This window comes from Podarcis muralis, chromosome 16 (genome assembly GCF_964188315.1).
Source record: "Podarcis muralis chromosome 16, rPodMur119.hap1.1, whole genome shotgun sequence".
NCBI classification, from domain to species: Eukaryota; Metazoa; Chordata; class Lepidosauria; order Squamata; family Lacertidae; genus Podarcis; species Podarcis muralis.
Genome location: NC_135670.1, coordinates 21,739,552 through 21,766,518, shown reverse-complemented (window position 1 = coordinate 21,766,518; position 26,967 = coordinate 21,739,552). Strand labels below are relative to the sequence as shown.

At 46.6% G+C, this 26,967-nt stretch overlaps 1 protein-coding gene across 2 annotated transcripts in view; it reads left to right on the top strand.

The window, feature by feature from the left end:
* Positions 1-26,967, top strand: part of DTX1 (deltex E3 ubiquitin ligase 1) — a 60,806-nt gene that overhangs the window by 15,291 nt on the left and 18,548 nt on the right. For both annotated transcript variants that reach the window (XM_028710111.2, XM_028710112.2), the window contains exon 3: positions 15,583-16,264. In XM_028710111.2, the coding sequence (XP_028565944.2) occupies positions 15,583-16,264 (682 nt within the window). The remainder of the gene's footprint in view (positions 1-15,582; positions 16,265-26,967) is intronic.

Below are 26,967 nucleotides of genomic sequence, written 5' to 3'. Positions count from 1 at the left end.
TTTCCATGTGCTGCTCTGGTTCGCCAGAAGCGGCTTAGTCATGCTGGCCACATAACCCAGAAGCTGCATGCCGGCTCCCGCGGCCAATAAAGCGAGATGAGCGCCGCAACCCCAGAGTCGGTCACGACTGGACCTAATGGTCAGGGGTCCCTTTACCTTTACATATTCCATTATCTTCTGTCGCCATTCTTCTACTGTTGGTAATTGCTCCCATGGCTATGTTCTATCTCCCTTGTTGGAGGCATTATGCTTCTGAATACCAGTTGCTGGAGACCACAGAAAGGGGAGAGTGGCTATTGTGCATGGGCCATATTTTCAGGCTTTGCAGAAGTATCTGGTTGGCCACTAAGAGAACAGGATCCTGGACTAGATGGACCACTAGCCTGATTCCAGCCAGACTCTTATGTTCTTCTACCCACCCCTAACTAATGTCTGGAGTTTGCCCTTGGCCTGATCCAGCAGGGCTCTTCTTATGTTCTTCGGTGGGGAAATGGCCAAATTTGTCTAAAGCAGCCTCAAAGAATGGTAGAGTTGGAAGGAACCCTGAGGCTCATCATTCCTGCAATGCAGGAATATGCAGGTGCGCCTTACGGGGATCAAACCTGCAAGCTTGGCATTATCAGTGCCCCACTCTAACAAACTGAGCTATCCTGTCAGTAGCTGAGGCTCTCTAGATCTTTTGGACTTCAGCTGATGGGAGTTGGATTCCAAAACATTTGGAGGACCCAGCGTGGGAAAGGCTGGTGTAAGACAAGTGTGGGGGACTTGGGGAGCTGCAGGTGCTGTTGGACTCCAGCTCCCATCAGCACCAGCCAGTATGGCCCAAGGGTCAGGGGGATGCTGGGAGTTGTAGTCTGGCAACATTAGGAGGGCCACAGGTTCCCCAATGCTGGTCTAGAAGGAAGGAAATTCTGCTCGAACGGAGCTCCCCACCCTTGGGCAGTCGGAACTTTTTATTTTTCCATTTTGCTGCAATTTGGAACTTGGCCACTTGTGAAGGAAAAGCAGCCAGCTTTCTTTCTGATCTGCAGTATTCCTTCCTGGCTCATAACATCTTGGACTGGTTTTAAAATTTGGACAAATGAGTTCACTCTGCTGTTTGGGATGAGGGTAATGCATTTTACGCATCTGCTGTAATTGTGTTTTTGTGCGGCTTCTCTTAAAGCATGCAGAGCTGTTGCAAAAGCTTTTGAGCTAGACAGCCAGGTATGGGGGAAAATGAGAAATTGTTAATATGTGAGCAGTAAAATGCAATAAATACATAAATAATCTTTTAAAAGCTGTTAGGTTCCTGTAAACTGCAAACCCTAAGCACTATTTAGGATTTAGCATACAGGGAGTTGGATTAGAACAGGGTTTCCAAAACTTGGGCCTCCAGCTGTTTTTGGACTACAACTCCCATCACCCCAAGCTAGCAGGACCAGTGGTCAGGGTTGATGGGAATCGTAGTCCCAAAAACAGCTGGAGGCCCAAGTTTGGGAAACCCTGGACTAGACAAGATGCTTCCTATCCAATGCATCCAGAATTGCTTCTGAGGACCCATGTGGAGATGTGGCTTGGGTGAGTGGGTGTGGCCTTGGGTGGGTGTGGCCTGTGGAGAGGGCGTGGCCTGGGAAGAGTCTCCAGGGCTGAATATCGAAGCATTCTCTTCCTGCAGGGCTGAAGCTTTAGCTCAGGGGTCAGCAAACCTTTTCAGCAGGGGGCTGGTCCACTGTCCCTGAGACCTTGTGGGGGGTGGCGGACTATGGTTATGTCCACACCAAACTATGGTTATGTCCACACCAAACCTTTAAAGTTCATAGCTTCCCCAAAAGAATCCTGGGAACTGTAGTTTGTTATGGGTGCTGGGGACGGTAACTCCAGGGGGAACTACAGTTCCCAGAATTCTTTGGGGAAAACAGTGTGCATAGATGTGCATTAAGTGCTTGGTGCAGATGTGAAGTTGATGTGGCAATTGCCCTCATCTGCCCTCTTTTTCTCTGCCTTACTAGAGTTTAGCGAGAAATCAATGGGGTTTAAAGTTGGAGAAATGCCCTGGCAGTTTGACGGGGCGTTGTTCAGTGTGCTGAGTTAATATTTTGGCTCCGGGAGGACCCACGCACAAGAACACTCTCACCTCCTGTGGCTTCCAGCAACTGGTATTACTGCCTCTGACAGGGGACAGTGGGTTCATTGTGGGACTTACTCCCAGGTAAATGTGCCTCTAATTAGAGCCTTAGCTAAAATCAGCCTCACAAAGGACTGAATGGCAACATCACCAATAGCATTCTTATCAGCCAACATTGTGGTAGTGTTGTGCAGTGGTTAATGCAACAGACTACAACTGCAGAGACCCGGGTTCGGATCCTGACCCCTGTCAGCCACTAGAGAAATTTAGACCAGTTGGTACCTCACAGGGTAGTTGTGGTGATGAAATAAAGGAGAGCCTTGAACTCCTTGGAGGGGAAAAGGAGAGCGAAAATGTCCAAAGCAAAAACAGCATTGATCAGGATTTCATAGAATCATAAAGTTGGAAGGGACCTTGAGGGTCATCTAGCCCAACCCCCTGCAAATGGAGGAATCTCAGCTGTGGCGAAAGAAAGCAATTAAGGAGTTTGGGGGCTCCCTTTAAAAAAAGAAACCCGCAACTTATTTGGGGCCGTGGGAAGGGGATACGGTGCCCTCCCTCTCCACCAACTTTTAGGATGGGATATTTGAGCTGAGGGCGAGGCTGAGGAGCAGAGAGGCTCTCCGCATGCGGCTGCCGGCATGGCAGGGAACGGATCTGGTGCGAGGAGAGTTGCAAGCGGGCACCTGAGTGCTGCATCGCCTCGGCTGCCAATATTGCAGGGGCTGCTGGCACGCTCCCTCCGAGCTTGGCTGGGAGGCCTGGGTCACCGGAGGAAGCTGCCAAGGGCTTGTTTTCAACCTGATGTTCTTTGGATTCCACCCTGAGCTCAAGTTCCAAAGGGAGAGCACAGGATTTTAGAGCCCGAAGGGGGCTAACAGAAGTCACCTAGTCCACCCCCACCCCCACACACCTTGCTCTATGCAGGATCTGCAATGCGGGGTGCAGAATTACAACGTCATAGAAAGGAGGTCATCCAGCCTTTGCTCAAAAGGCGTGCAGGAAAGGAAAGCCCCAACACATCCTGAGGCAGGCAGTTCCGCAGTCCAAACGCCCTTTGTCATTGGGTGGGGGGGGAACCCTGACCATTAGGTTCAGTCATGACAGACTCTGGGGTTGCACGCTCATCTCGCTCTGTAGGCCGAGGGAGCCGGCGTTTGTCCGCAGATAGCTTCCGGGTCGTGGCCAGCATGACTAAGCCGCTTTTTGGTGAACCAGAGCAGCACACAGAAACGCCGTTTACCTTCCCGCCGGAGCGGTACCTATTTATCCACTTGCACGTTGACGTGCTTTCGAACTGCTAGTTTGGCAGGAGCTGGGACCGAGCAACAGGAGCTCACCCCGTTGTGGGGATTCGAACCTCCGACCTTCTGATCGGCAAGTCCTAGGCTCTGTGGTTTAACCCACAGCACCACCTGCGCCCCTTGTCATTAGGAGGTTTTGTCTAATGTTTAGCCAAAATCTCCTTCCCCACAATTTTCATCCCCTTTTGGAGTCCTGCCCTCGAAAGCAACTGGACGAACATGGGAAGAAGCTGGCCATCTGTCTCGATACCGTCTGCATCGACTGACAAAAAAGAGGACAACTAAAGATGGGGGCAAGGGGGGGGGATGAGAGAGCAAATTGGCAAAATCATATCTCTCTGCACTTGTTTCATTCCTTTCTTTCTTTTATTTTTTTTTTTTTAAGATAATCTTTATTAATTTTCCAAAAAAGGTTACATTGAAGATCAAAACTCAGGAACATAGAGACATATACCCAAAAAAGAAAAAGAAAAAGAAAAAAAAGAAAGGAAAAAGAGGCTCTCCTCTTCACACTTAATTTCAATAACTTCTTTTCAGGACTTCCCCACGTCTCCTCCTATTGTTTCCCAACTCCATTTTATTTGTTCTAGCAAGTTTTTCCCCTGAACATTCTAAACCTTATTTTATTAAGATTACTTAACCCTAGTTTGATTAAAATCATTTTAGTTATAAAATTATACTTTAGTTCATTGTTATGCTAGCATTAACATATATCCCTTAATCCTCTATATCGAAATAATAGAACAGACAAAAATATAAGCATATTTCTAAGAAAAAAAAAAGAAAGATATCTTTCCTAAAGTTGCCACCCTTTCCCTCCCACAGATTCCCCATTCTTGTCCAATATTCTTCATTCTATAAAAAAAATAAAAATAAAAGTAGAAAAAGAACTTCAACCCCCTTCAGACTGTTGGGTCCCACCCTTCTCCCCCGGTTTCAATCCTTAATCAAAGTACATTTAATCCATCTTTCTAGCCTGGTGATCTCACGTCCGAGGCACGTAAATCTTTCACAGTTCCTTTAAGCCGATTTCTTCGAGAATCTCTCATGCTTAACTCCCAGGATCGAAGACTTTTATTCTTAGTGTTGGCAATAATTCTTTCAGTTAGGCCTGTTTGCTTGTATTCCATATTCCAACACTGTTTCATGAATCTATATGTCCCGAATAGGCCTGTTTTCACCTTGGTCAGTTTGGGTTTCTTCTTGGCAGATCTTGGTCTCTCCTCTCTTTTATATAATGTCTCAGCCTTCCCTTCCTTCAGCTCTTTTTGCTTGGCAGATGTCTTTTCCTCCTCAGTCTTGGGTTTTTTCCTTTGTCCAGCTGCCTGTGTTTTGCACAATGAGTCCCTTTTCAAGTCGATTAGTGTACTTTCAGATAGCTTCGGGTCTGGTGGGCTCATAGACAAAACAAGGCCTTTCTCATTCTTCTGTATCAGTTTTCCCACAAAGGAGATCAGCTCTTTCAGGTCAGCACGTATTTCCTGTATTCCTTGTTTTAAATCCATTCTTGCAATGTCCAGAAGTCCCCTCTAGAGGGATTCTGATTTTAATGATCTTTCCCTCTCCGATCCAAAAGTCAAGCTTGTTTGTGTCGATCTTTCCTTGTTTGTGATATTTTATGGCAATTTAATCGGCTAAAGTTTCAATTTCCAATTCTTTCAACTTTGATAGCTTATTTGACAGCTGTCAAAAGTATCTATGTCTAGGCAGGCTCTTAACTCGGGTTGCTCCCAGGCTTGAGTAGGGTGATACTTAGTTTCAAACAAAATAGTCTCTTGTCCTCCAGCACCTTAGCTTAGCTCTTTTACATCTGTGAGATTAGTATCTTTTATCCAGTTACAAATTGTCCCGCAACTTTAGCTGTCAAATCCTTGCTTGCGCTGTTAACAATATGGAGGAGGCGGACTTCCCTTTTTTCATCTCCTCCGTTCGTACCAAATTCAAATCGAAAAATTTGTAATCCAATGTTCAAATTACTCACGGGTTGTTGCTCTTTGTTTTAAGTCCGAATTTAGCGGGAAGAAGTCAGCGCTGACTGGAGAATGGCATGCGGCTTCGCCCGGCAGGGGTAGCGGAAGACTCACAGCACCACGCCGTCTCCTGGCACCCGATCCTTAGCCTTTAAAAAGGCTCTTTCACGGGTCGGAGGGGCGCTTACGATGCCCGCCGAGTCACCATGTCCACGTACCCCGTATACGTGGTTTCTGAGGGTCCCCGTGTCGCCGGCACGGTAAGACCCGATCCCCTGCTGGGCCGATTCCCTCCGGAGCTCGGAGGGAATCCGCCATTAACCAGACGCGCCAACCCGGAAGGCTTTCTTTTAGAGCAGGAATTTAGAGTCATTCTCCCGTTCTCCCACCCCAGAACACCAACAAAGGACTTAAAACAGCTGATTGTGATTTTTAAAAAAACAACAAATAAATTTATAAAATAGTTTAAAACGTTGCAGCGAACAAGCGAAGCAGGCCATAACATTAATCTTTTGGGAAAGCTCCTGCAAATGTGCTGAAGAGATTTTGCTAATCCACTGCAGTCTGTGACCTATGCAAATGAATTGTTTGACATAATTTTCTTCTGCTTTGCTGATTAGGACAAAACACAGAGAGCTATTGAGGACACCGAAGCCCAACCCTCTAGAAATGTGTTAACTTCTATTCATTACATTTATATCCCTTTAAGGAGTTGAAGGCGACATAACATGGTTATTTGCAGGTGCCATCTTCATCTTCACAACAACCTTATAGGGTAGGCTAGATGAGTTGTCTTTGGCCTTCAGATTTGGAGCCCACTTTTAACTGAGGGATGTAAGAAGGCAGTGATTTCCCTGAAGACCTGTACTTGTCAAAATCAGCACTGTTTCCCTTTTGCTGCAGTTCACTTTCTGCCAATGACCATACAGTGGTACCTCTGGTTGCGAACGGGATCTTTTCCGGAGCCCCATTTGCAACAAGAGCAGAATGCAATCCACGTCTGCGGGTCGTGATTCGCCGCTTCTGCGAGTGCGCGTGACGTCATTTTGAGCGTCTGCGCATGCGCGAGTGGCGAAACCCGGAAGTAACCCGTTCCGTTACTTCCGGGTCACCGCGGGACATATCCTGAAAGAACATAACCTGAACTGGACGTAACGAGGTATGACTGTATTGGCTGCTATTTAACATGACCTAAGTAATTCCTTACATATCTATCGCCACCTGAGCTCATTTCAGTGTAAAGTAACTGTCCAAGCAATGTAAAAGGAATGGCATTAATTGTGCATTGTTTGTGGACTGAAAAACAACAAGAGCCAGTGTTTGTGTAGTGGTTTAGAGTGCTGGATCTGGGAGACCAGGGTTCAATTTATTAGTAGTAGTAGTAGTAGTACCCCACCTATCTGACTGGGTGGCCCCAGGCACACAGCCATGAAATGCTCACTGGGTGCCCTTGGGCCAGTCACGGTCTCTTTCAGGCATACTTTTGCAATCCATAAGGACTGGAAACTTGCTTTTTAAAAAAAATGAAAGATAGTAGAGGTCTCTGAATTCCATAACTAGAGCTGTTTTTTGCATGCTTTCTCCCACCATAACCTTGACCATAAGCACCTACTTGCTCCAGAATGTGGCCTGAAAGAATCGTCCACGAAAAACCTTGTGATGATGAATAATCTGGTTACAAGGGTTGCCTCCAGGCCGAAGCATCATTCCCGGTGGCCTTGATGCAGCAGCATTTGCCTCGTAGGCCACCTGCTTTCCCGGGTCTTCCTCCTCCTCTTCCTCCTGAGGAGCGCTGTCTCAGCAAAACGCGCTGCTGCCTGATTCAATTCCTCCCCTTGTGCTAGGCAGGCTCAGAAGGCAGCTGATTAATTGCCGTAATTATGGTAATTAATCGGGCTGGACAAACGGGCAGGGAGAGCTTTTTTGCGGGGATGTGGACGCCGAGTTGTGCGGAGGTGGACCAGAGCAACGTTCATGCCAGGAGGAGGTTGTATATGTGAGCTGAGCTTTGTGATAACACCACCCAAGCAATAAGACTGGCGCTTTTTTGGTTGCCAACAGTGTGGGGAAAAGCACCTTTTTCAGATGCCAGCTTGCTGCTTCCATTGTTTAGGGCAAAACAGAGAAGTGGAAGGAGACATTGAGCAAACAAAACTACCACCAGGCTTCCAGACTTTTTCTCTCCAATCCCCCCCATTTCTCTTTTAATTTGTATGCCCCCTTTCTATATTACTGTAGGCAAGGCGGTTTGCAACAGCAAAATGTACGTCAAAGCTCACGCAGCTCATAATAATCCGACCCAGTACAAAATGAATAATAATCATAATGAAACGTAGCTTTAAAACAAACAACTTATATCAAATAAAGTAATGAAGATAATGGCACACAATGGAATTCACTCTCGAAATATCAGCAAATAAACATTAATCAGGAATTCACTCTTAACAAGTACAATAAATAGTTACTAAGCTGTAATCGGTAAAAATAAAAGAAAGTCACAATGCATAAAATGCCATGATACATGCAAAACAGTGTTAAGGGATCAGATTGAGAAACAAAGACAAACAGCTTATGATTTTTTATATAATTTGCAAATAATTCTGCATGCAAAGCAGGCGCTCTACCATTGAGCTACAGCACATCTGATAGGAACATAGAAAACTGGCTTACTGGTCCACCCAGCTCAGTATTGCCTGCACTGACTGGCAACAGCTCTCAGTCAGAGGGTGTTTTCCAGAGACCCTGGACTCAACTATACTAGTCAATTATAACTTTTAAAATGTTTTATAAAAATGTGACGCCAGAGGGCGCTGTAGAGCAGTGATATGTTACCAATAGTAAACTGCATTGAGAGCTATATATTTTATAGCGTTTTTCATATCAGTGTAGATCCAGCCCCTATCTGGAGAAGCCAGAGACTTCTTGGATTCAAGCAGATGCTATGGCGCTTACCTTAAAAGTAAAGCAAGATTCCAGTCCTCAGTGTTCTGAATAAAGGGTGAATTAAATAGGAGCATAGGAAGCTGCGTTATTCTGAGTCAGACCATTGGTCCATCTAGTTCGCTAATCTCTACTTTGACTGGCAGCAGCTCTCCAGGGTTTCTGACAATAGTCCTTTCCTAGTCCTACCTGGAGATACTGGGGGTTGAACCTGCAACTGTCTGCATACATACAGCTCCATATCTGAGCTGTAGCTAACAATGGGTGGATCTGCCCATTTTAGTTTCTCTACTTTTCCTATTCTTCCAATCTTAAATTCCGTTCTCCCCATTTCCACATCAGTTTGTGACTCCCAGTTCCCAGGTTGATTTAACAATGACCCCCCTCTTCCCAGAGAACTTTCTACGTCTGTGAGAGGAATAAGGGATCTCCTAATAAATCATCACCTTTAACAAATTACCGTACAGCTCCCATAATTCTACGGGGGAAGCCATGGCTGGTTAAAGTGGTATCACAGCGCTTCAAATGTGTGGTGTGAACATGGCCTAGGTGGGCCCCAAATCAAACTGCTTCCTCTCAGCCTAACCCCCCATCTTTTATCTGCAAATAGGGATAATAAGTCTATCTTTAAGTCTGAACAAAATGCTTGTTTAACCTGGAGGTAGGCTGTCTGAATTGTGCATTGCTTTGTAACGATTTGTTGGGTCTCTGGACCGTAATAAAGAATGATTGGTTGATTGATTGATTGATTGATTGATTGATAATAACACTGGTCTACCTTGCAGGGTTGTTGAAAATGTTTTTAAGATGCAACACATGCAAATGTGCATCTCAAAGTGTTATATCAATGCTATTTGCGTTCATAGTGATTTATTACACTTGACCGCAGAACAGTGGCATTTGCACAAAGCATTACGTTCCTCGCCAAAGATTTACTGGTTTTTAAGCAAACTTATTCTCACGGAACGATAGGCTTGGCAGTCGTGAACAGGAAAGGCTCACGGCAGACTTTCTGTTAGCAAGACCAGTGATGACTCAGACCCAGGTTATGTCAACAACAAAATGAGGCCAGCTAGCAAAAACGAGGCAAACTCAGTTCCATGTGTCAGCAACACCAATGATTTTGTTTCCCTCACAAGGACCCTGTGGAGGAGGAGGATTGCTTGAGAGCATGTGAGAGAAGTGTCCCTATTTTCCAGGGACAGCCCCCACATTTACAAAAGCCATCGCAGTCAAATCAATCTACCATGCCCTCCAACGCTTCTCCAATGAAAATAGGGATGTTATAAGAAAAACTGCTCCCTTTCCCTTATGGGATATTCCGGAGCCCGTATACAAGGCCTTAAGTGGGTTCTCTATCAGTAGGAGAAAATAACATAGGCCAACCAGAGTATATTGAGAAGCAAAGCAGCTAGTAAGGCTGATCTTTATTCAAGGAATTGTTGCAACAGGGTCCCCACTCCCCGCACGCAGGAGGGAGAAGAACCCTGAACAATGGTGCGCAAGCCCTTAGACTTTTGAAATTGTCCACCCTGCAGCCCAAGACCAACCCCCTAAAACATCCTACATACATCACAGAAGGAGGCGGTCTACAGCACAAATCCTGTCTGCCAGGATACCTGATGATGGTCACTGATTGCATTGCCTGGGCAGCCTGGGCATTTTTGTGTGTGATGGTTAATATTTTAGTTCCTGGGTCCCAGGTCATAGGCTCACCCTATTCCTACACAAATACGCCCTTAAGATAGGATTTGCAAGAAAAAGACAATGGGAAGGCTTTCCCCATTTGCCTCCCTTACTGCAGTCAAAATGGCTTCGGGATTGTTCTCCTGTACTATTTCAGACACATAGTTCATATATTTAGATATGTGTTCATTTATGAATATTTATTCTACATTTGAGACCTTAAAATTCTTATAGCAGGGATATCCCATGTGCTCTAATTCTTATAGCAGGGATATCCCATTCCATAATGATATTTTTTACTATTTATACCCCACACATCTTATTGGTTTGCCCCAGCCACTCTGGGCAGCTTCCAACACATATAAAAACATAATAAAACATTAAACATTTTAAAAAAACTTCCCTATACAGGATTGCCTTCAGATGGCTCTGGGTTTGGATAACTTCATACCCTCCAACATTTCTCCAATGAAAACAGGGACATTCTAAGGAAAAGCGGGACATTCCGGGATCAAATCAGAAACTGGGACGGCTTCTCTAAATGAGGGACATCCCTGGAAAATAGGGACACTTGGGGGGTCTGTTTTTCTCCCTCATAGCCCTAGAACTTCTGGATGTCCAAGAAAGCTAATGTTGGAAGATTCAGGACTGATAAAATGAAGGCCTTCTTCATGCAACATGTAGTTAAACTATGGAACTCACTTCCACAGGAGGAAGTGATGTCCCCCAATGTGGATGGTTTTAAAAGAAGATTACACAAATTCAAGGAGGAGACAGGGCTATTCCAGGACTGTCCCTGGAAAATAAGGACACTTGGAGGGTATGTAGAAGGCACCTTCCTGCACTCACAAGCCAGGCCAAAAGGGGAGGCAGTGAGGAGGGCTTGCTGGCGCCCCTTGTGGCCTGTTCCAGGAAGACACCCACTCGCCCTCCGTGCACCTCTTTTTGCTGGCAGGCGGCTTCCTCTTCAGCAGTGCTGCAAGGCAAGAGCGCCAGGAGCCCTGCCAAGCCGGCCCTTGCTGAAAGCAAACACCACGGAAACCGCTGGCGTACGGCCGTTTAGCTTTATGAGTCTCCGGGGAGGGATGCATAGTTAACGTAACACTTCAAACATAATTATTGATTGCGCACACAGCCTGCTGTTCTGGCTGCAGCATCAGCAAGCAGAAGGGAGAGACGAGATAAGCTGGGCAAGGAGGGCTGGCTCTGTATGTGTGTGTTGGTGTGTGTTGGTGCCCTATTACATGGTGCCCTGGTGGGTTTCAGGCATGCAGGAGTCTCTTCCATGCCTATTTGGCCCATCTAGCTCAGTGCTGACTACACAGACTGGCAGCAGCATTCCATGGCTTCAGGCAGGGCTCTCTCCCTAAGTGTTCCCACTAGCGCCTTGTGCCTTGAACCCTTTGCTACGGAGGACAGCACTGCTGCACTCAGGTCCTAATTGTCGCTGGGCTAGATGGGCCTTTGGCCTGATCCAGCACGGCTCGTCTTACGTTCCTATTTAGGGACGCAGATCTTGGTGAAGCAATAAGAGATGCTTCCTAATGATGAGAGTGACTAGCTTTGTCCACTGTCAGAGGCAGCATGCATTTGCATACCGGTTGCTAGCATTCCCAAGAGGGGAGAGTTGCTTTTGCACTCAGCTCCTGCTTGCATATTCACACAGGCAACTGGGTGGCTACAGAGAGATGTGCTTATGCTATGTTCCGCTTCCACTGTAGACGGCAGTATGCCTCTGAAGACCAGTTGCTGGCATTTATTATTATTATTATTATTATTATTACAGTGGTACCTCTGGATGTGAATGGGATCCAGCCCCGTTCACATCATGAGCAGAACGCAACCCACATCTGCGCGTGCGTGGGTCACAATTTGTCGCGTCTGCGCATGCGTGTGATGTCATTCTGAGCGTCTGCACATCCACAAGTGGCGAAACCCGGAAGTAACCCGTTCCGTTACTTCCAGGTCGCCACAGGACGCAACCTGAAAAGATTTAACCTGAAGCGACTTTAACCCGAGGTATGACTGTACTGCTATTATTATTACTAGGAGGGACGTGGGTGGCGCTGTGGTCTAAACCACTGAGCCTTGGGCTTGCCGATCAGAAGGTCAGTGGTTCGAATCCCCACGACAGGGTGAGCTCCCGTTGCTCGGTCCCAGCTCCTGCCAACCTAGCAGTTCAAAAGCATGTCAAAGTGCAAGTAGATAAATAGGTACCGCTCCGGTGGGAAGGTAAATGGCGTTTCCGCGCACTGCTCTGGTTTTGCCAGAAGCGGCTTAGTCATGCTGGCCACATGACCGGGAAAAACTGTCTGCAGACAAACGTCAGCTCCCTCGACCAGTAAAGCGAGATGAGCGCCGCAACTCCAGATTCGTTTGTGACTGGACTGAACTGTCAGGGGTCCTTTACCTTTTATTACATTTCTATCCCATCTTCCCTCCAAGGAGCTGAAGGTGGCGCACGTGGTTCTTGCCACTCTACCATTTCCCCCTCACAACTACCCTGTGAGGTAGGTTAGGTTGATAGATGGTGTCTGGCCCAAGTCTCCCAGTGGGCTGGGTGAAGATTTGAACTTGGGTCCTCAACGCTCTAACCACTAGGCCACACTGGCTCTCAATCACACCTGGGGAGAGCTGCTGTTGCATTCAGGTCCAAGCGCCTGGGAGAAGATGGTCCAGTTATTGCCTCATGTCAATCGGGATCATATTCCTGAAAGAATCCACCTCCCACCTCCCAGTTGCCCATCACAGGCCAGATAGGCTTGTGGCCAGTATATGTGTGCAGGTAGACTTGCCGATCAGAATGTCGGCAGTTCGAATCCCTGCGACGGGGTGAGCTCCCGTTGCTCGGTCCCTGCTCCTGCAAACCTAGCAGTTCGAAAGCACCTCAAAGTGCAAGTAGATAAATAGGTACTGCTCTGGCGGGAAGGTAAACGGCGTTTCCGTGCGCTGCTCTGGTTTGCCAGAAGCAGCTTAGTCATGCTGGCCACATGACCCGGAAGCTGTATGCCGGCTCCCTCGGCCAATAAAGCGAGATGAGCGCCGCAACCCCAGAGTCGGCTACGACTGGACCTAACAGTCAGGGGTCCCTTTACCTTTAAGTGGCTCATGAAGTGGGACTGCCCAGCACCTTTTCTGAAATCAATTAATCCTGCCATATCTGACCTTTATCTGAACTGGAATATCCCTTTTCCCAAGCGTGTTAGCTCTGTTCACAGGGTGAAAAGGGGAGAAGGAAAAATTCTTTCCCTAACAGAAAAAGAAAAAACTCCAGCTGTGGCCTCAGATGGAATCTGCTTGGTGGTGTCGGTTATAAAACGGAAAAGTGATCAAACGGTGTGTGTGTGTGTGTGTGTGTGTGTGTGTGTGTGACATCAGCTGGGAACATCCAGAGAGAAAGCAGAGGCTGCGAGTCTGTTGGGTCCATGGAAAAGGTGAACAGGAAGGCTCAGACTTGCCCCGCGCTGTCAGGAGGGCTTCCTGATCATCCAGGGGAAAACTGAGCAAGAACAATGGCTGGGCTGGATAGCAGGCTGGGCTGCGGAGCATAATCGTGTGACTAAATGCGGCCCGGTCCAAATTGGCTGAGCAGCTTGTGTTGAGAAGGGAGGACATTTGGGATGGGTGGAACCTGACGCAGCACAATTAGTGCTTGCCTTAGCACCACAGTGCCGGCAACTCTGGGAGAGATGCAGGTAGCGAAGATATGCCCAGAATGCATTGCCAGAAAACGGGAAGGTGTTAAAAGCAGCCCTAGCAAGACCTCCCTTGCTAGCAAGAAGCAAAAAAAAAAAAAAGGGGGGGGGGGCTGTGGATCTACAATCGATGCAAGGAAATAAGATGAAACTACAGTTGCATACCCTCCAACATTTCTCCCAGGTCAATAGTTTTCAAGCCCCATCATCATGGCCTGGGAAGAGCCATAGGCTGGTGGAGGAGCATTTGATTTTCATGCAGAATGTAGGTCCCAGGTTAAACAGGAATCTTAAATCCCCATAGTAATATGGTTCAGCTTGCACCTTTACCAGCTGCTCTGATAAGACAACGCTGTTTCCAAGATGGCTTAAAAAACAAAACAAAACAAGAACCCCAAAAAATCTACCAATCAGAGTGAAGTGCAAAAGGCAGGTGCATACTTCTCCAACATTTCTCTGATTAAAATAGGGATGTCCTAAATAATAATAACAATAATAATAATAATAATACTCCACCCATCAGACTGGGTTGCCCCAGCCACTCTGGGCAACTTCCAACATAATTAAACATTGAAAAAAACTTTCCTATACAGTATAGGGCTGCCTTCAGATGTCTTCTAAAGGTTATATAGTTATTTATCTCCTTGGCTCGGGAGCCACATAATTCCATACCCTCCAAAATTTATCAGGTGAAAATAGGGGCATCCTAAGGGACGCGGGTGGCACTGTGGGTAAAAGCCTCAGCGCCTAGGGCTTGCCGATCGAAAGGTCGGCGGTTCGAATCCCTGCGTCGGGGTGCGCTCCCGTTGCTCGGTCCCAGCGCCTGCCAACCTAGCAGTTCGAAAGCACCCCCAGGTGCAACTAGATAAATAGGGACCGCTTACTGGTGGGAAGGTAAATGGCGTTTCCGTGTGCTGCGCTGGCTCTCCAGATGCAGCTTTGTCACGCTGGCCACGTGACCCGGAAGTGTCTCCGGACAGCGCTGGCCCCTGGCCTCTTAAGTGAGATGGGCACACAACCCCAGAGTCTGTCAAGACTGGCCCGTACGGGCAGGGGTACCTTTACCTTTACCTTTAAGGGAAAGCAGGACATTCCAGGATCAAATCAGAAACCAGGACGCCTTCTGTAAATCCGAGACTCCCCCTGGAAAAATAGAGTAATATTCTTCTTAGTTATATGTTTATGAAAAAAAAGTTCCTTGGAATATGAAGAATCTGTACACTGTAGTCTTTACAAAGAAGCTATCAGTCACCTAGGAGTTATTTAGGTTCCTAGCTGTAAGCTACTCTGCTACTTTGCATATCATCAAAATTTATTTTATATACTGTCAAACCTTGGTTCCCAAATGCCTCCGTTTTGGAATGTTTCGGCTCCCAAATGCTGAAAACCTGGAAGTAAATGCTCCAGTTTTCGAATGTTTTTCGGAAGTCAAATGTCCAACACGGCTTCCGCTTGAGTGCAGGAAGCTCCTGCAAGCAATCGGAACCTGTGCCTCGGTTGTCGAACATTTTGGAAGCCGAATGGGCTTCCAGAACGGATTATGTTTGACAACTGAGGTTTGACTGTACAGTGGTACCTCGGGTTACAGATGCTTCAGGTTACAAACGCTTCAGGTTACAGACTCCGCTAACCCAGAAATAGTACCTTGGGTTAAGAACTTTGTTTCAGGATGAGAACAGAAATCGTGCGGTGGCGGCATGGAGGCAGTGGGAGACCTGATTAGCTAAAGTGGTACCTCAGGTTAAGAACAGTTTCAGGTTAAGAACGGACCTCCAGAACGAATATAGTTCTTAACCCGAGGTACCACTGTATACGTAACACATGAAACTGAGATTCCCCACCTCTGATCCATCCCTTCTTTCTCCTTTGTTCTCTCCCAGGGACAATGCGCCCGGTGCGAAGGAACTTTTACGACCCTTCCTCTGCCCCCGGCAAGGGGGTTGTGTGGGAATGGGAAAACGACAACAACTCCTGGACTCCGTACGACATGGACATCTGTATCACCATCCAGAATGCGTACGAGAAGCAGCATCCGTGGCTGGACCTGTCCTCGCTGGGGTTTTGCTACCTGATCTACTTCAACAGCATGTCTCAGGTGAACCGCCAGACGCAGAGGAAACGCCGTCTAAGGAGGCGCATGGACTTGGCTTATCCTCTCACCATCGGCTCCATCCCCAAGTCCCAATCTTGGCCCGTGGGGACCAATTCTGGGCACCCTTGTTCGTGCCAGCAGTGCCTGTTGGTCAACAGCACCCGGGCAGCCTCCAACGCCATCCTGGCCTCCCAGCGCAGGAAGGTGTATTCCGGGAATGGGAACGGATCGCTGGCCGTCCGGCAGAGCAATACGTTCAACGGAACGGCGATGTGGTCGCTGGGCACGGTGCAAGCCAGTGGAACGGGCAAGATCGAGCAGGTCCGTTCCGGCAACGGGATGCAAGTGGCCACTTTTTCCCGGAGCCAGAGCGCGCCCAGCCACACCCAGCTCCCCGGCCAAAACAACCTGAACCGGCCCGGTACGCAGCGAGTGGCCATCTTGAGTACTCGGGCTTCCATCCCACCAGGGTAAGTAGCTGAAAAGTATTTGCCACTTCCCCTTTTTATTTATTTTACCTATAATGAATATTTAGGACTAGATTCATCGACCTAATGCAATAACAATGAGTAGATATGGAGAAGGGTGGATTGGTCAGCGACGGTGTCGTCCACTTCATACAAATTAAATGTAAAGGCGCTGTGAACAATTGCTGCAACAGAATAACAAACGAGTGGTGACTTTTCAAACTAGTAGTTCAGTACTCTAGTTGATATGCAGCAACTGGGGGGGGGTACCTATTGGTTAGAGCATCTGCTTTGCATGCAGAAGATGGCAGATTCAATCCCTGGCATCTCCGGGTAGGACTGGGAGAGAGATCCTTCCTGAAATTGTGGAAAGTTGCTGCTAGTCCATGTTAACAATACTGAGCTAGATAGACTAGGCCAGGGGTCTGCAACCCGCGGCTCCGGAGCCACATGTGGCTCTTTTACACCTTTGCCGCGGCTCCGGGGCAGATACTAGCGAGGGGAGGCGGCGCATTGTGCGCCCCGACACTCCCCACTGTGGCGGGCGCTGTACTGGCTATGACATCGCATGGGGGCGGTGCGTGCGTTAGTCACGCACCGTCCCGACGTCACCTTCCCGCCCGCCCGCCTGCCCGCTACATTGTAAGGGGCATGTACGCTGGTCACTGCATTGAAAGGGGGCATGTACGCTGGTCACTGTTTTGAAGGGGAGTGAAGAACACACACACAAAAAAAGGTAACTTGTTAATTTAACGTTTATTTCTATGAGGAGGAGTAATTCTGAGGGGTCAAACAAAGAAATAATAAAAAAGTGACAAAAAAGTTATTTTTATAATGATGAGTTTTGCGGCTCCCAGTTTTTTTTTCTTCGGAAACGGGTCCAAGTGGCTCTTTTTGTGTTAAAGGTTGCAGACCCCTGGACTAGGCAGTCTGATGCAATGTAACACAGCTCCCCAGGCTCCTGCATACAAACAGAAATCTTGCAACAAGCCAGCTAATACAGATTACAGGTGATTTAAACCCTGCCTCCATCTCAACCATTCCTCCCAATTTTAGCCATACAGCTTCCTATGTTCCTACCAATCGCTGTTATTAACAACCAGTGCATAGCCCTAAACATTTTGTGAATCTAAGTTTGGCCTCATTGAGGCGCAGTATTTCAAAACGAGTAGGAAAATGAGGCTACCCGTAAACATTTTTAAAGAAAAAAAGCACTGTTAGCAACAGTAAGATTTGAGACTAAGGTTAGTAACTAACCTGACTGTCTTGCACTGTCACCAAAAATCATCACCATCCAGTCATCATCGTTGTTGTTGATGCTGATGATGGCATTATTATTATTATTATTATTATTATTATTATTATTATTATTATTATTATTATTATCTTGTTACCCAAAGGTCTCATAGTGACTTGCAACTCATTTATAAACATCTAGCTCACTGGGTGACCTTTGGGCCAGTTGCTATATTTATTTCCCCCGATTTGAACTATAAAATGGTATTTTCTTGAGTCAAAATGAGAGTACCCCTAAACATTTTTAAAGAAAAAAAGCACTGACAGTGTGTGTGTGTGTGTGTGTGTGTGTGTGTGTGTGTGTTTGCACACACACAAACACATAAATACACACTCACACAAAGACAAACACAGAGAGCGCATTTTCGATTGCCATTTTTATCCAACGCTATCCCTGCTCAGAACCCACTGGAATTAGCAGGCATGTCTAACTTTGGTCCATTCATTTCTGTGGGCTTACTCTGAGTAGGACTAGCACTGGGGTTTTCAGGTTAAAGAGTCAGCCTGTCTGTCTGTCTGTCTGTCTGTCTGTCTGTCAGAGCCCCACACAATCACCCTCTGCTATCCTCCCCATCTTTGTCCAGCTGGCCAGCGTTGACATAAACAACAAAACAGGGAAGAAGAGGCCTCTGAATAGCAGTCGCGAAGGAGACCGCCGCACATGATTCCTGCGTGGTGGAGTTGGGTCCTCTCCGCCTCCCCTGCTCTGGTGTTCAGGGTGGCGGATGCTGACGTCGCCCACGGTTGCCCAGACACCTTGCCTGAGCGGCAGGCGCACCCAGGAGCAATGTGTCAGCTTTGGCCAGAGGAGAGCGGCCTTGTGTTGCCACGGCAACCAGGTGGCAGCGCTGCAGATTCTCTGAGAATAATTGGAGCCTCTGGGGTAGCGCTGGGAAAGGGGGGGGCAGGCTCTTTCTGCTGCTCCCTCCTCCCTCCTTTCTCACATTTGGTGTCTCTGGCCTTTATTCTCCGCTTCTCTTTCTGCCTAGGAAGACTCAAGAGAGGCCACATTCGCACCCTGCACTGGAAGCATCACTTTAAACAGTCACGGCTTCCGCCAGAGGAGTCTGGGAGTCATGCTTTGCTAAGGGTGTGGAGAGTTGTGGGGAGACATCCCCCTATTTCCCTCACGGAACTACAATTCCCAGAACGGTTTAAGAATCAGTCCCTCTTTCCAAGGAACTCTGGGAATCGTAGCTATGGGAGGGGAATGGAGGTGTCTCCTAAAAATTCTCAGCACCCTTAGCAAACTACAGCTCCCAGAATTCTGCGAAGGAAACTGTGACTGTTTAAGGTCATGTTTTATGGCGGCATCCTAGTGTTTAAAAGGTATGGTGTGAATGTGGCCTCGGTCTGAACCCTGAATTCTCATGTAACACTTGGTATTTGGGTACAGATATCTTGGGGACAAAATATACCTGAGCTCATTGACCCTTCATGGGGGTTACCTGTGTCTTAAAAATGGCTGTTTTCCCGCCATTTTTTTAAAAAAAAACTTGAAAATTTTTTTTAAAAAAATGATGTCAACGCTGCACTCTAAGGCTGGTTAATCTCACCATTTGAAGTCTCCAGGGAAATGAGTCCATTTCTTTCACCTCAAAATGCTCTAAAATAGGGTACCCTATTGCGGTCGATACTGATTTGATGTGATTCTGCCAGGGGTTAATAAAAACCTCAGGGTCGATACGGGTCTGAGCTTGAAGAGACATAGTGTGGGAAAAAATAATTAGGAACAATGAACTTATGAAATCAAAGCCATGGGCATGTACAGAGCGTACTTCCTTTGCCAATGACTTTTTTTTGACGTTTTATGATTCTTAGTCATGTTGATCAATGACAAATAAACCTGATTATGCATTTATATTTCTTATTCCACTTACATTCCTAAGAATCTGGGCTGGTGACAGCTTGACAAGTTCATTGAAGGGTCAATGGACACAGAAATTTGGGGGAAACCTGCTTTGAAAGACTTATTTAGTCCTGGGGTAGAGAACATAAGACCTTTCAAGCTGGTCCTCTGGACACTCCCCACATGGCCACACACTGCCTTCCCAGGCCACATTTCTTACCAGCCCTCCCAGTTTAAGCTTTTCAGGGAGGGGGCATCAAAGGGCTGCATATCGCGGCCCCCTGGTGGCCCCTGAGTCAGTAGTAGAATTAAAATGGCCACGTGGGCTACAAACACCTTTGCAGCGGATCTCAATCACACCCAGGAACAGCCAACAAAACCGTCTGTGTGCTGAGCTGTGGCTGCAGTTTGCATGAGCTTCCTTCCTCCTCATAAATTTGCATTTTATTTTATTTTTATTTTTTGCTTTTACTGCTGGGGTACAGTAGTTTCTCACACATCAGGGAAGAGAGGCTCCTTACCTGCAGAGTTTGAGATGCCCACGGACAGGTAGGGTGATCTTGTAAATGGCTGGCTTAGTGAGGGACCGGGCAGGTTAAACTTTATATGTGCTAATCCCCAGACTGTCAAACGTTAGGGCCAGGGACCTCTGGTTCCTTTCGATGAAAAGAGAATGTTTGGGTTGGGGAACATAAGGAAGCTGCCTTAAACTGAGTCAGACCATTGGTCCTTCTTGTCTTAACTGACTGGAAGAGGGTTTCCTGCAGTGGACATTCCCAACCTACAGATGGCCAGGGGTTGAACCCAGGACCTTCTGCTTAATGCTGAGCTTAATGCTGGATTAATCTGAAGAGATTCTTCAAAAATCAGAAAACATATGGAGAATGGAAAATATTTAAGGAATATATAAGATTATATTGTAAAAATGATACCATCTTAGCAGAACTTGAATGATACTTGTAAACAAAAATAAATGAAACAAATACTCTAGGGAAATGTATGAAAAAGGGTATAAAGTAAAGCTGTGTGATAAAACCATGACAACAGAAACAGTATAATGAAAATGATTGGAAGTTTTATGCAGAAACTTTTATTTGATACACATGATTTTGTATAAATTTTTGGTTCTTTTTCTTTTTCTTCTTTCCTTTTTTGTATTTTAAATTTTTTTCCTACTTTTATGTCTTGATGTATTCTTTTTTTTGTATTTAACTTTTCTATACTTACCTTCGTTGTACGTTTGCATTTTAAACCAATAAAGATTTATTTTTTTAAAAAAGGGGGAGAAGAGATATGTCAAGGGTTCAAGCTTGCCCCTTCACCCACTGACTGTACCCTAATCCTAGATATGTGGCTGAGCTTTCTCAGGAGCAGTTGCAAAACGCACTCTGCACCTGCTCTTAAAACATTCTATTCTTTATCAGGGTGCTTCACAGGCAAATCAGTGCCAGTAAACGGCTGCCAAATCTGCAAGAGGTGTGGTTTGAATTTCCGCTGCTTGTCCATCTTAGTGATAGCAGAATCAAGGTTGGTTGCTGGTGTCAGATTCAGTGGTGCCACTAAGGGATTTGAGACACTCCCACCATTCATTTAAAACACTACAATGCCACTTTAAATAGTTGTGGCTCCCCCCCCCCCCAAGAATTCTGGGAGCTGTAGTTTGCGACAGGTGCTGTTAGGAGATCACTACAGTGGTACCTCAGGTTAAGTACTTAATTCATTCCGGGGGTCCGTTCTTAACCTGAAACTGTTCTTAACCTGAAGCACCACTTTAGTTAATGGGGCCTCCTGCTGCTCCCGTGCCACCGGAGCACGATTTCTGTTCTCATCCTGAAGCAAAGTTCTTAACCTGAAGCACTATTTCTGGGTTAGTGGAGTCTGTAACCTGAAGCGTATGTAACCCGAGGTACCACTGTATTTCTCTCCCAGAGAAGCTACTATTTTCAGAGTGGTTTAACAGCCAGCCCCTCTTCCCAGAGAACTCTGGGAATTGTAATTCTGTGAGATGACCACACAAACTCATGGGGGAGGGTCGGGTCCCACTGCGATTGCAAAGATCAGGGCTTTCCCTTCAGATGCTGTGGGACTCCAGCCAGTTCCCAACATCCTTGACCGTTGACAATGCTGGCTGCCAGGGTCACTGAATTTCCCCACCCAGAGAGAGAGAGAGAGAGAGAGAGAGAGAGAGAGGAGTACACATTATTTCCTCTTTCTGTGTTATGCCCTGACTTTTGTTTACTCTGCATGAGCTTCTATCCTGCTGATTTGGGAGCAGAAGAGCGGAGTGTTTAACTCCGACACAGAAATGCTATACTAGATATACAGCAGGGAGTGGGGAAACAGAAACAGCCCATAATTGTCCTGTTATTATAAACATGTCAACGCATTTGTCAACAACGCTTCAAAATGGAACGTCGGCTCCAGGGCATTGGAAGTGCAGCATGTGCACGACTTCGGTTTCCGAGCGCTTTCGCTTGTGAGTTCAGGGAGGGGCCATAGCTCAGCAGCTGTGCGCATGTTCTGCATGCAGAATATCTCAGATTCTGAGCGAAGGGAAGGGCCACCCTTCCTAAATGGTACCCTGGAGCACAGGACAAGTTGCTAAGTACCCACGTGGCTTCAAACCAGAAGGTCTGGCCCTCCAGGCCTCTCTGTTTGGCCCTTGTAACTCTCCCCTGGCCACGCCTCCTCTTCCCTGGCCACACCCCTCACTGTCCCTGCTTTGCACTCTGAGCGTTTTTTGCCTAGAGCTGCAGAAGGAGTCCACAAACTCTTAACAATACCTCCTGCATCTCTGGATGGAGGATGCAGAGCTGGGGGTGTAAGCATGTGTAGAAATTAGCCTATTGCACAAAGGAAACCTTTGCACCTCTTTTAGCCCTGGCCCTGCCCACCACTGGCATGTGGGCCTTGGAAAGCACCCCACCCTGCCCTAGTGGGAGGGGCTATTGGCTGGGCAGTTGCTTTGCACGCAGAAGGCCTCAGGTTCAATCCCTGACAGCTCCAGCTAAAGCATTAGAGACCCGGTATTAAGAGTAGCTGGAAGTCAGAGAAGGCTGTCCTGTTGCATGCCAATAACCCCTGCCTGAGGCAAAATGGAACTAGTGATTTATTAGAGACATGCCCCAGAAAACCAAGTGCATCCATAGGTGTCGAAGGAGCCTGTGCTCCAGTAGAGCACTCTGCTGGTGGTATATTCCGAAGTGAGCCTTGAAGACTACAGGCAGGGGACATAAATAGCTCTCCTTATAGGATTACCCCAGACAAGGCAACATTCTGGGACTGGGCTATAAGCTGGCACACATCGCAGTACTACGTTTCACCTAAGACTGTGCAGCTGACACAAGCGAGATACGTAGCAAGAAGTGGAAAGTCACGTATGACTCGTGGCTGCAAATTTCTTCTGAGAAGTTGGAATGTTTATGAACGTTCCTTGACCCCCTCAGCCACTGAGCCAGTAGTCTGGTTTCTAAATACTAATAGTCATTAGCAATGTGGGTCTGTCTATCTATCATCTATCTATCTATCTATCTATCTATCATCTATCTATCTATCTATCTATCATCTATCTATCTATCCATCTATCTATCATCTATCTATCATCTATCTATCTATCATGATCTATCTCTATCATGTATCTATCATCTATATCTACTTTCTATCATCTCTATCTATCTATCTATCATCTATCTATCTATCTATCTATCTATCTATCTATCATCTATCTATCTATCTATCATCTGTCTATCTATCTAATCTATCTATCTATCTATCTATCTATCTATCTATCTATCTATCTATCTATCTATCATCTATCAGCCTGTATTTTTCTCAGATTTGTATATGTGTGGTAAAACAGACTGCAACTTTTAAAGCAGATATGCAGGGCACAATCTGGTCACAGTTAAGCACTTCCAAGGCCAATTTATTTTGGAGCAGGTGAGACTTATGCAAGTGCCTAAACCACCGCCACCCCATTCAGATCAGTGGGGCTGGCATGTAGCAGAATTGTTGCCTATAGCCAGAAAAGGCTCCACCTTTTTTGCCGTCTGCTCTCTTAGCTCCACCCACTTGTGAAAAACCACTCCATCCTCGTAATCTCCATCCATTATCAGCGGTTGGCCTCCCCGCCCCACATCCAGCCACTGATGCATTGCAAAGCCTTGAAGCCACTGACAGAGGAGCTGCGCTGTTCTGTCACTTTCAAAAGGAGATTATGCTCCTTTCTTAAACCGACTGACCTGCTGGTCTCCTAATCCCAACCTAGAGGGGCCGCCCAGCCTGTTTTCTTTCTCAAAGGGGTGGGGAGACAGCCGTAGGAAGGAGCCATGAAGACCAAGCTAGCAATCAGGTGAGTTTGGATGCAGCGTGTAGATGTGGGTTCAAATCCCGCCATGGCCAATTGCTGTTTTTGTGAGGAGTGGCAGAACATCTTCTTTGCATGCAGGAAGTCCCAGGTTCAATCTCTGGATAACTTTCCCCCATACATCCCCCGTCGGTAATGACTCTCCTTACCTGGGCACTGCTGAGAGTCCAGCATGCCCCAGACACGCACATAGTCTATACTAAAAACCAGGCTTTTGGGGTTTCAGCTCCAGCCCTCTAGAATCAGTTACTGGGTAAAATTAGACAGAAATCCAGTATAATGATATTAAGGTGCCAAACAGAAGATGCTTTTTGTTTAAGAAGGCTTTCCCTGAAGTGAGACAACCCCTAGGAATAATTCTATTTGTGTTTGTAGGAATGGTTTTAGTTGTTTTTAGAATTTGTTTCCTTTCTCTTTGTGTGTTTTATTTTTGTGCATCACTTAAATGGCCACCGTGAAGCGGTTTACAAATTTGTGAGATAAATAAAATCCTCAGATAGGGCTGGGAAAAGGTTTTAAAAAAATAAATGTAAAGCACCCCTGGACGGTTAAGTCCAGTCAAAGGCGACTATGGGGTTGCGGCGCTCATCTCGTTTTCAGGCCGAGGGAGCTGGCGTTTGACCACAGACAGCTTTCCGGGTTATGAGGCCAGCATGACTAAACAGCTTCTGGCACAACGGAACACTGTGACAGAAACCAGAGCGCACGGAAACACTGTTTACCTTCCTGCCACAGCAGTGCCTATTTATCTACTTGCACTGGCGTGCTTTCAAACTGCTAGGTTGGCAGAAGCTGGGACAGAGCAACGGGAGCTCAACCCATCGTGGGGATTCGAACCGCCGACCTTCTGATCGGCAAGCCCAAGAGGCTCAGTGGTTTAGACCACAGCGCCACCCTACTGCTGGGAAAACACCCCTGTCTGAATCCTTGGGAGCCTCTGGAAGTCAGTGTTGAGCAATACTGAGCCAGATCGAATTCAGGATTGAAATCTTGTTGGCCAGCCAAATGACGGTTATAGCCAAGACAACAAGCAAGCAAATAGATTTAAGCAAGCAAGCAAAGAAAGTCAGAACAGCATGGACCAATGGTCTGACTCTGTGCAATAGACTCCTCCTGTGATAGGGGAAGGGTCGCAGAACAGTGGTAGAGCATCTGCTTTGCACAGGTTCTGGGTTCAGTCTCCAATGGCATCTCCGGGTATGGGAATGGCTCCTTGCTTGAAACCCTGGTGAGGCGCTGCCATTCATTCCGTATGCTAGATGGGTCAATGGCATGGCTCAATAGAAGGCAGCTTCAGAAGACAGGTGAAAGCCAGGTGGAAGCTGGCAGAGGCACCTGTCTGAAACTGCAGTCCGTTGGAGCAGGACTGAGCCAAATGAGCCAATGGTCTGTCTTCCTATGTCCCTCTTAATGCAGCCTTTTCTCAAAGAAGAAGCATAAGGACTAGAATCTTAATGTTTGTTTAGGGAAAATGTTGTAGCTCAGTAGCAAAGCCTCTGATTTGCAGGCAGGAGACGCCAAATTCAATCCCCGGCATCTCTAGGTAGGACTGGGAGGAATTCCTGCCTGAAATGCTAGAGGGATGCTATCAGTCATTGTAGACCATGGATAGGCAAACTAAGGCCCAGGGTCCGGATCCAGCCCAACCGCCTTCTCAATCCAGCCCGTGGATGGTCTGGGAATCAGCGTGTTTTTACATGAGTAGAATGTGTCATTTTATTTAAAATTCATCTCTGGGTTATTTGTGGGGCCTGCCTGGTGTTTTTACATGAGTAGAATGTGTGCTGTTATTTAAAATGCATCTCTGGGTTATTTGTGGGGCATAGGAATTCATTCATCCCCCCCCAAAAAAAATATATAGTCTGGCCCCCCACAAGGTCTGAGGGACAGTCCTCTGCTGAAAAAGTTTGCTGACCCCTGGTGTAGACAATGCTGAGCTAGAGAAAGCTCTAATTAAGGCAGCCTTCTGCGTTCCTGTCATGTTGACAAGGTCTGTCACTGAACGGTCTTCATCCAAATGTTTATTTGCCTCCTCCCACTTCCCTCACAAGTTTATCACAGCAGGGACATCCCTCTGGATTAACCTTCATGCGGTAATTCTAGAGCACTAAAATTGGTCCCCTGAGGAGTTAGCAGTTACCCCCCCCCCCCCAAATATTGAAATATCAGCTGAGCCATGCGCTCACTGAGTGCCCATAGGTAACCCTACGCCCCCTATGACTCATCTGCCACCCACCTTTAATAATACAATCCTCTGATAAGATAAGTCTCTATGTGTTACTGATGAACTGTTATATGGAGCGCTTTGATTTCTTCAATCCTTGGACTGCACAATGTAGTTGTCTGCGCAGGAAATACTGTCGGTGATCAGAAATGAGCCCTGTAATGAAATGTCACCAGGAAGGGTTGTAGCTCACAGGGGGAGAGCATCTGCTTTTGTGTGCAGAAGGTTCCAGGTTCCATCCCCAATGTCTTCTCTAGGTAGAGCTGGGAGAGTTTCCTGCCTGAAATCCTGGGATGCTTCTGCCTGTCAGTGTAGAAACAAATGGTTCCCAAACTTCTTCTTTTTTACTCCATTCAGGGCTCAAGACAGTATCATCTATACTTCAAGTTCAAGCCATCAGTTGATTGAGATCTAAGTAAAAATGGATTTTTAAGAAAAATGGAGAAGTTATATGATGCAGTAGAAAAAGTTTGATAATGGAAACCATGGAAGGATGGAGGGAAGTCTAAGGATTCAGGGGATCCTATATGTTTATGATTATGATTATTGTTTGAATTCAAATGCATGTTGTAAATAAATAAATACATAAATAAATATAGAATCATAGAACTGAAAAGTTGGAAATGACCTGAAATGTCAACTAGTCCAATCTCCTGCAGTGCAGGAAAGTAAGTAGATGTAAAGTACAGTACCTCGGGTTACATATGCTTCAGGTTACATACACCAGGTTACAGACTCCGCTAACCCAGAAATAGTACCTTGGGTTAAGAACTTTGGTTCAGGATGAAAACAGAAATCGTGTTCCTGCGGCGTGGCGGCAGTAGGAGGCCCCATTAGCTAAAGTGGTGCTTCAGGTTAAAAACAGTTTCAGGTTAAGAACGGACCTCCGGAACAAATTAAGTACTTAACCCGAGGTACCACTGTAGATACTTATTTTCCCGCAGTTGCTGTTTATGAGAAGTATGTGTCGG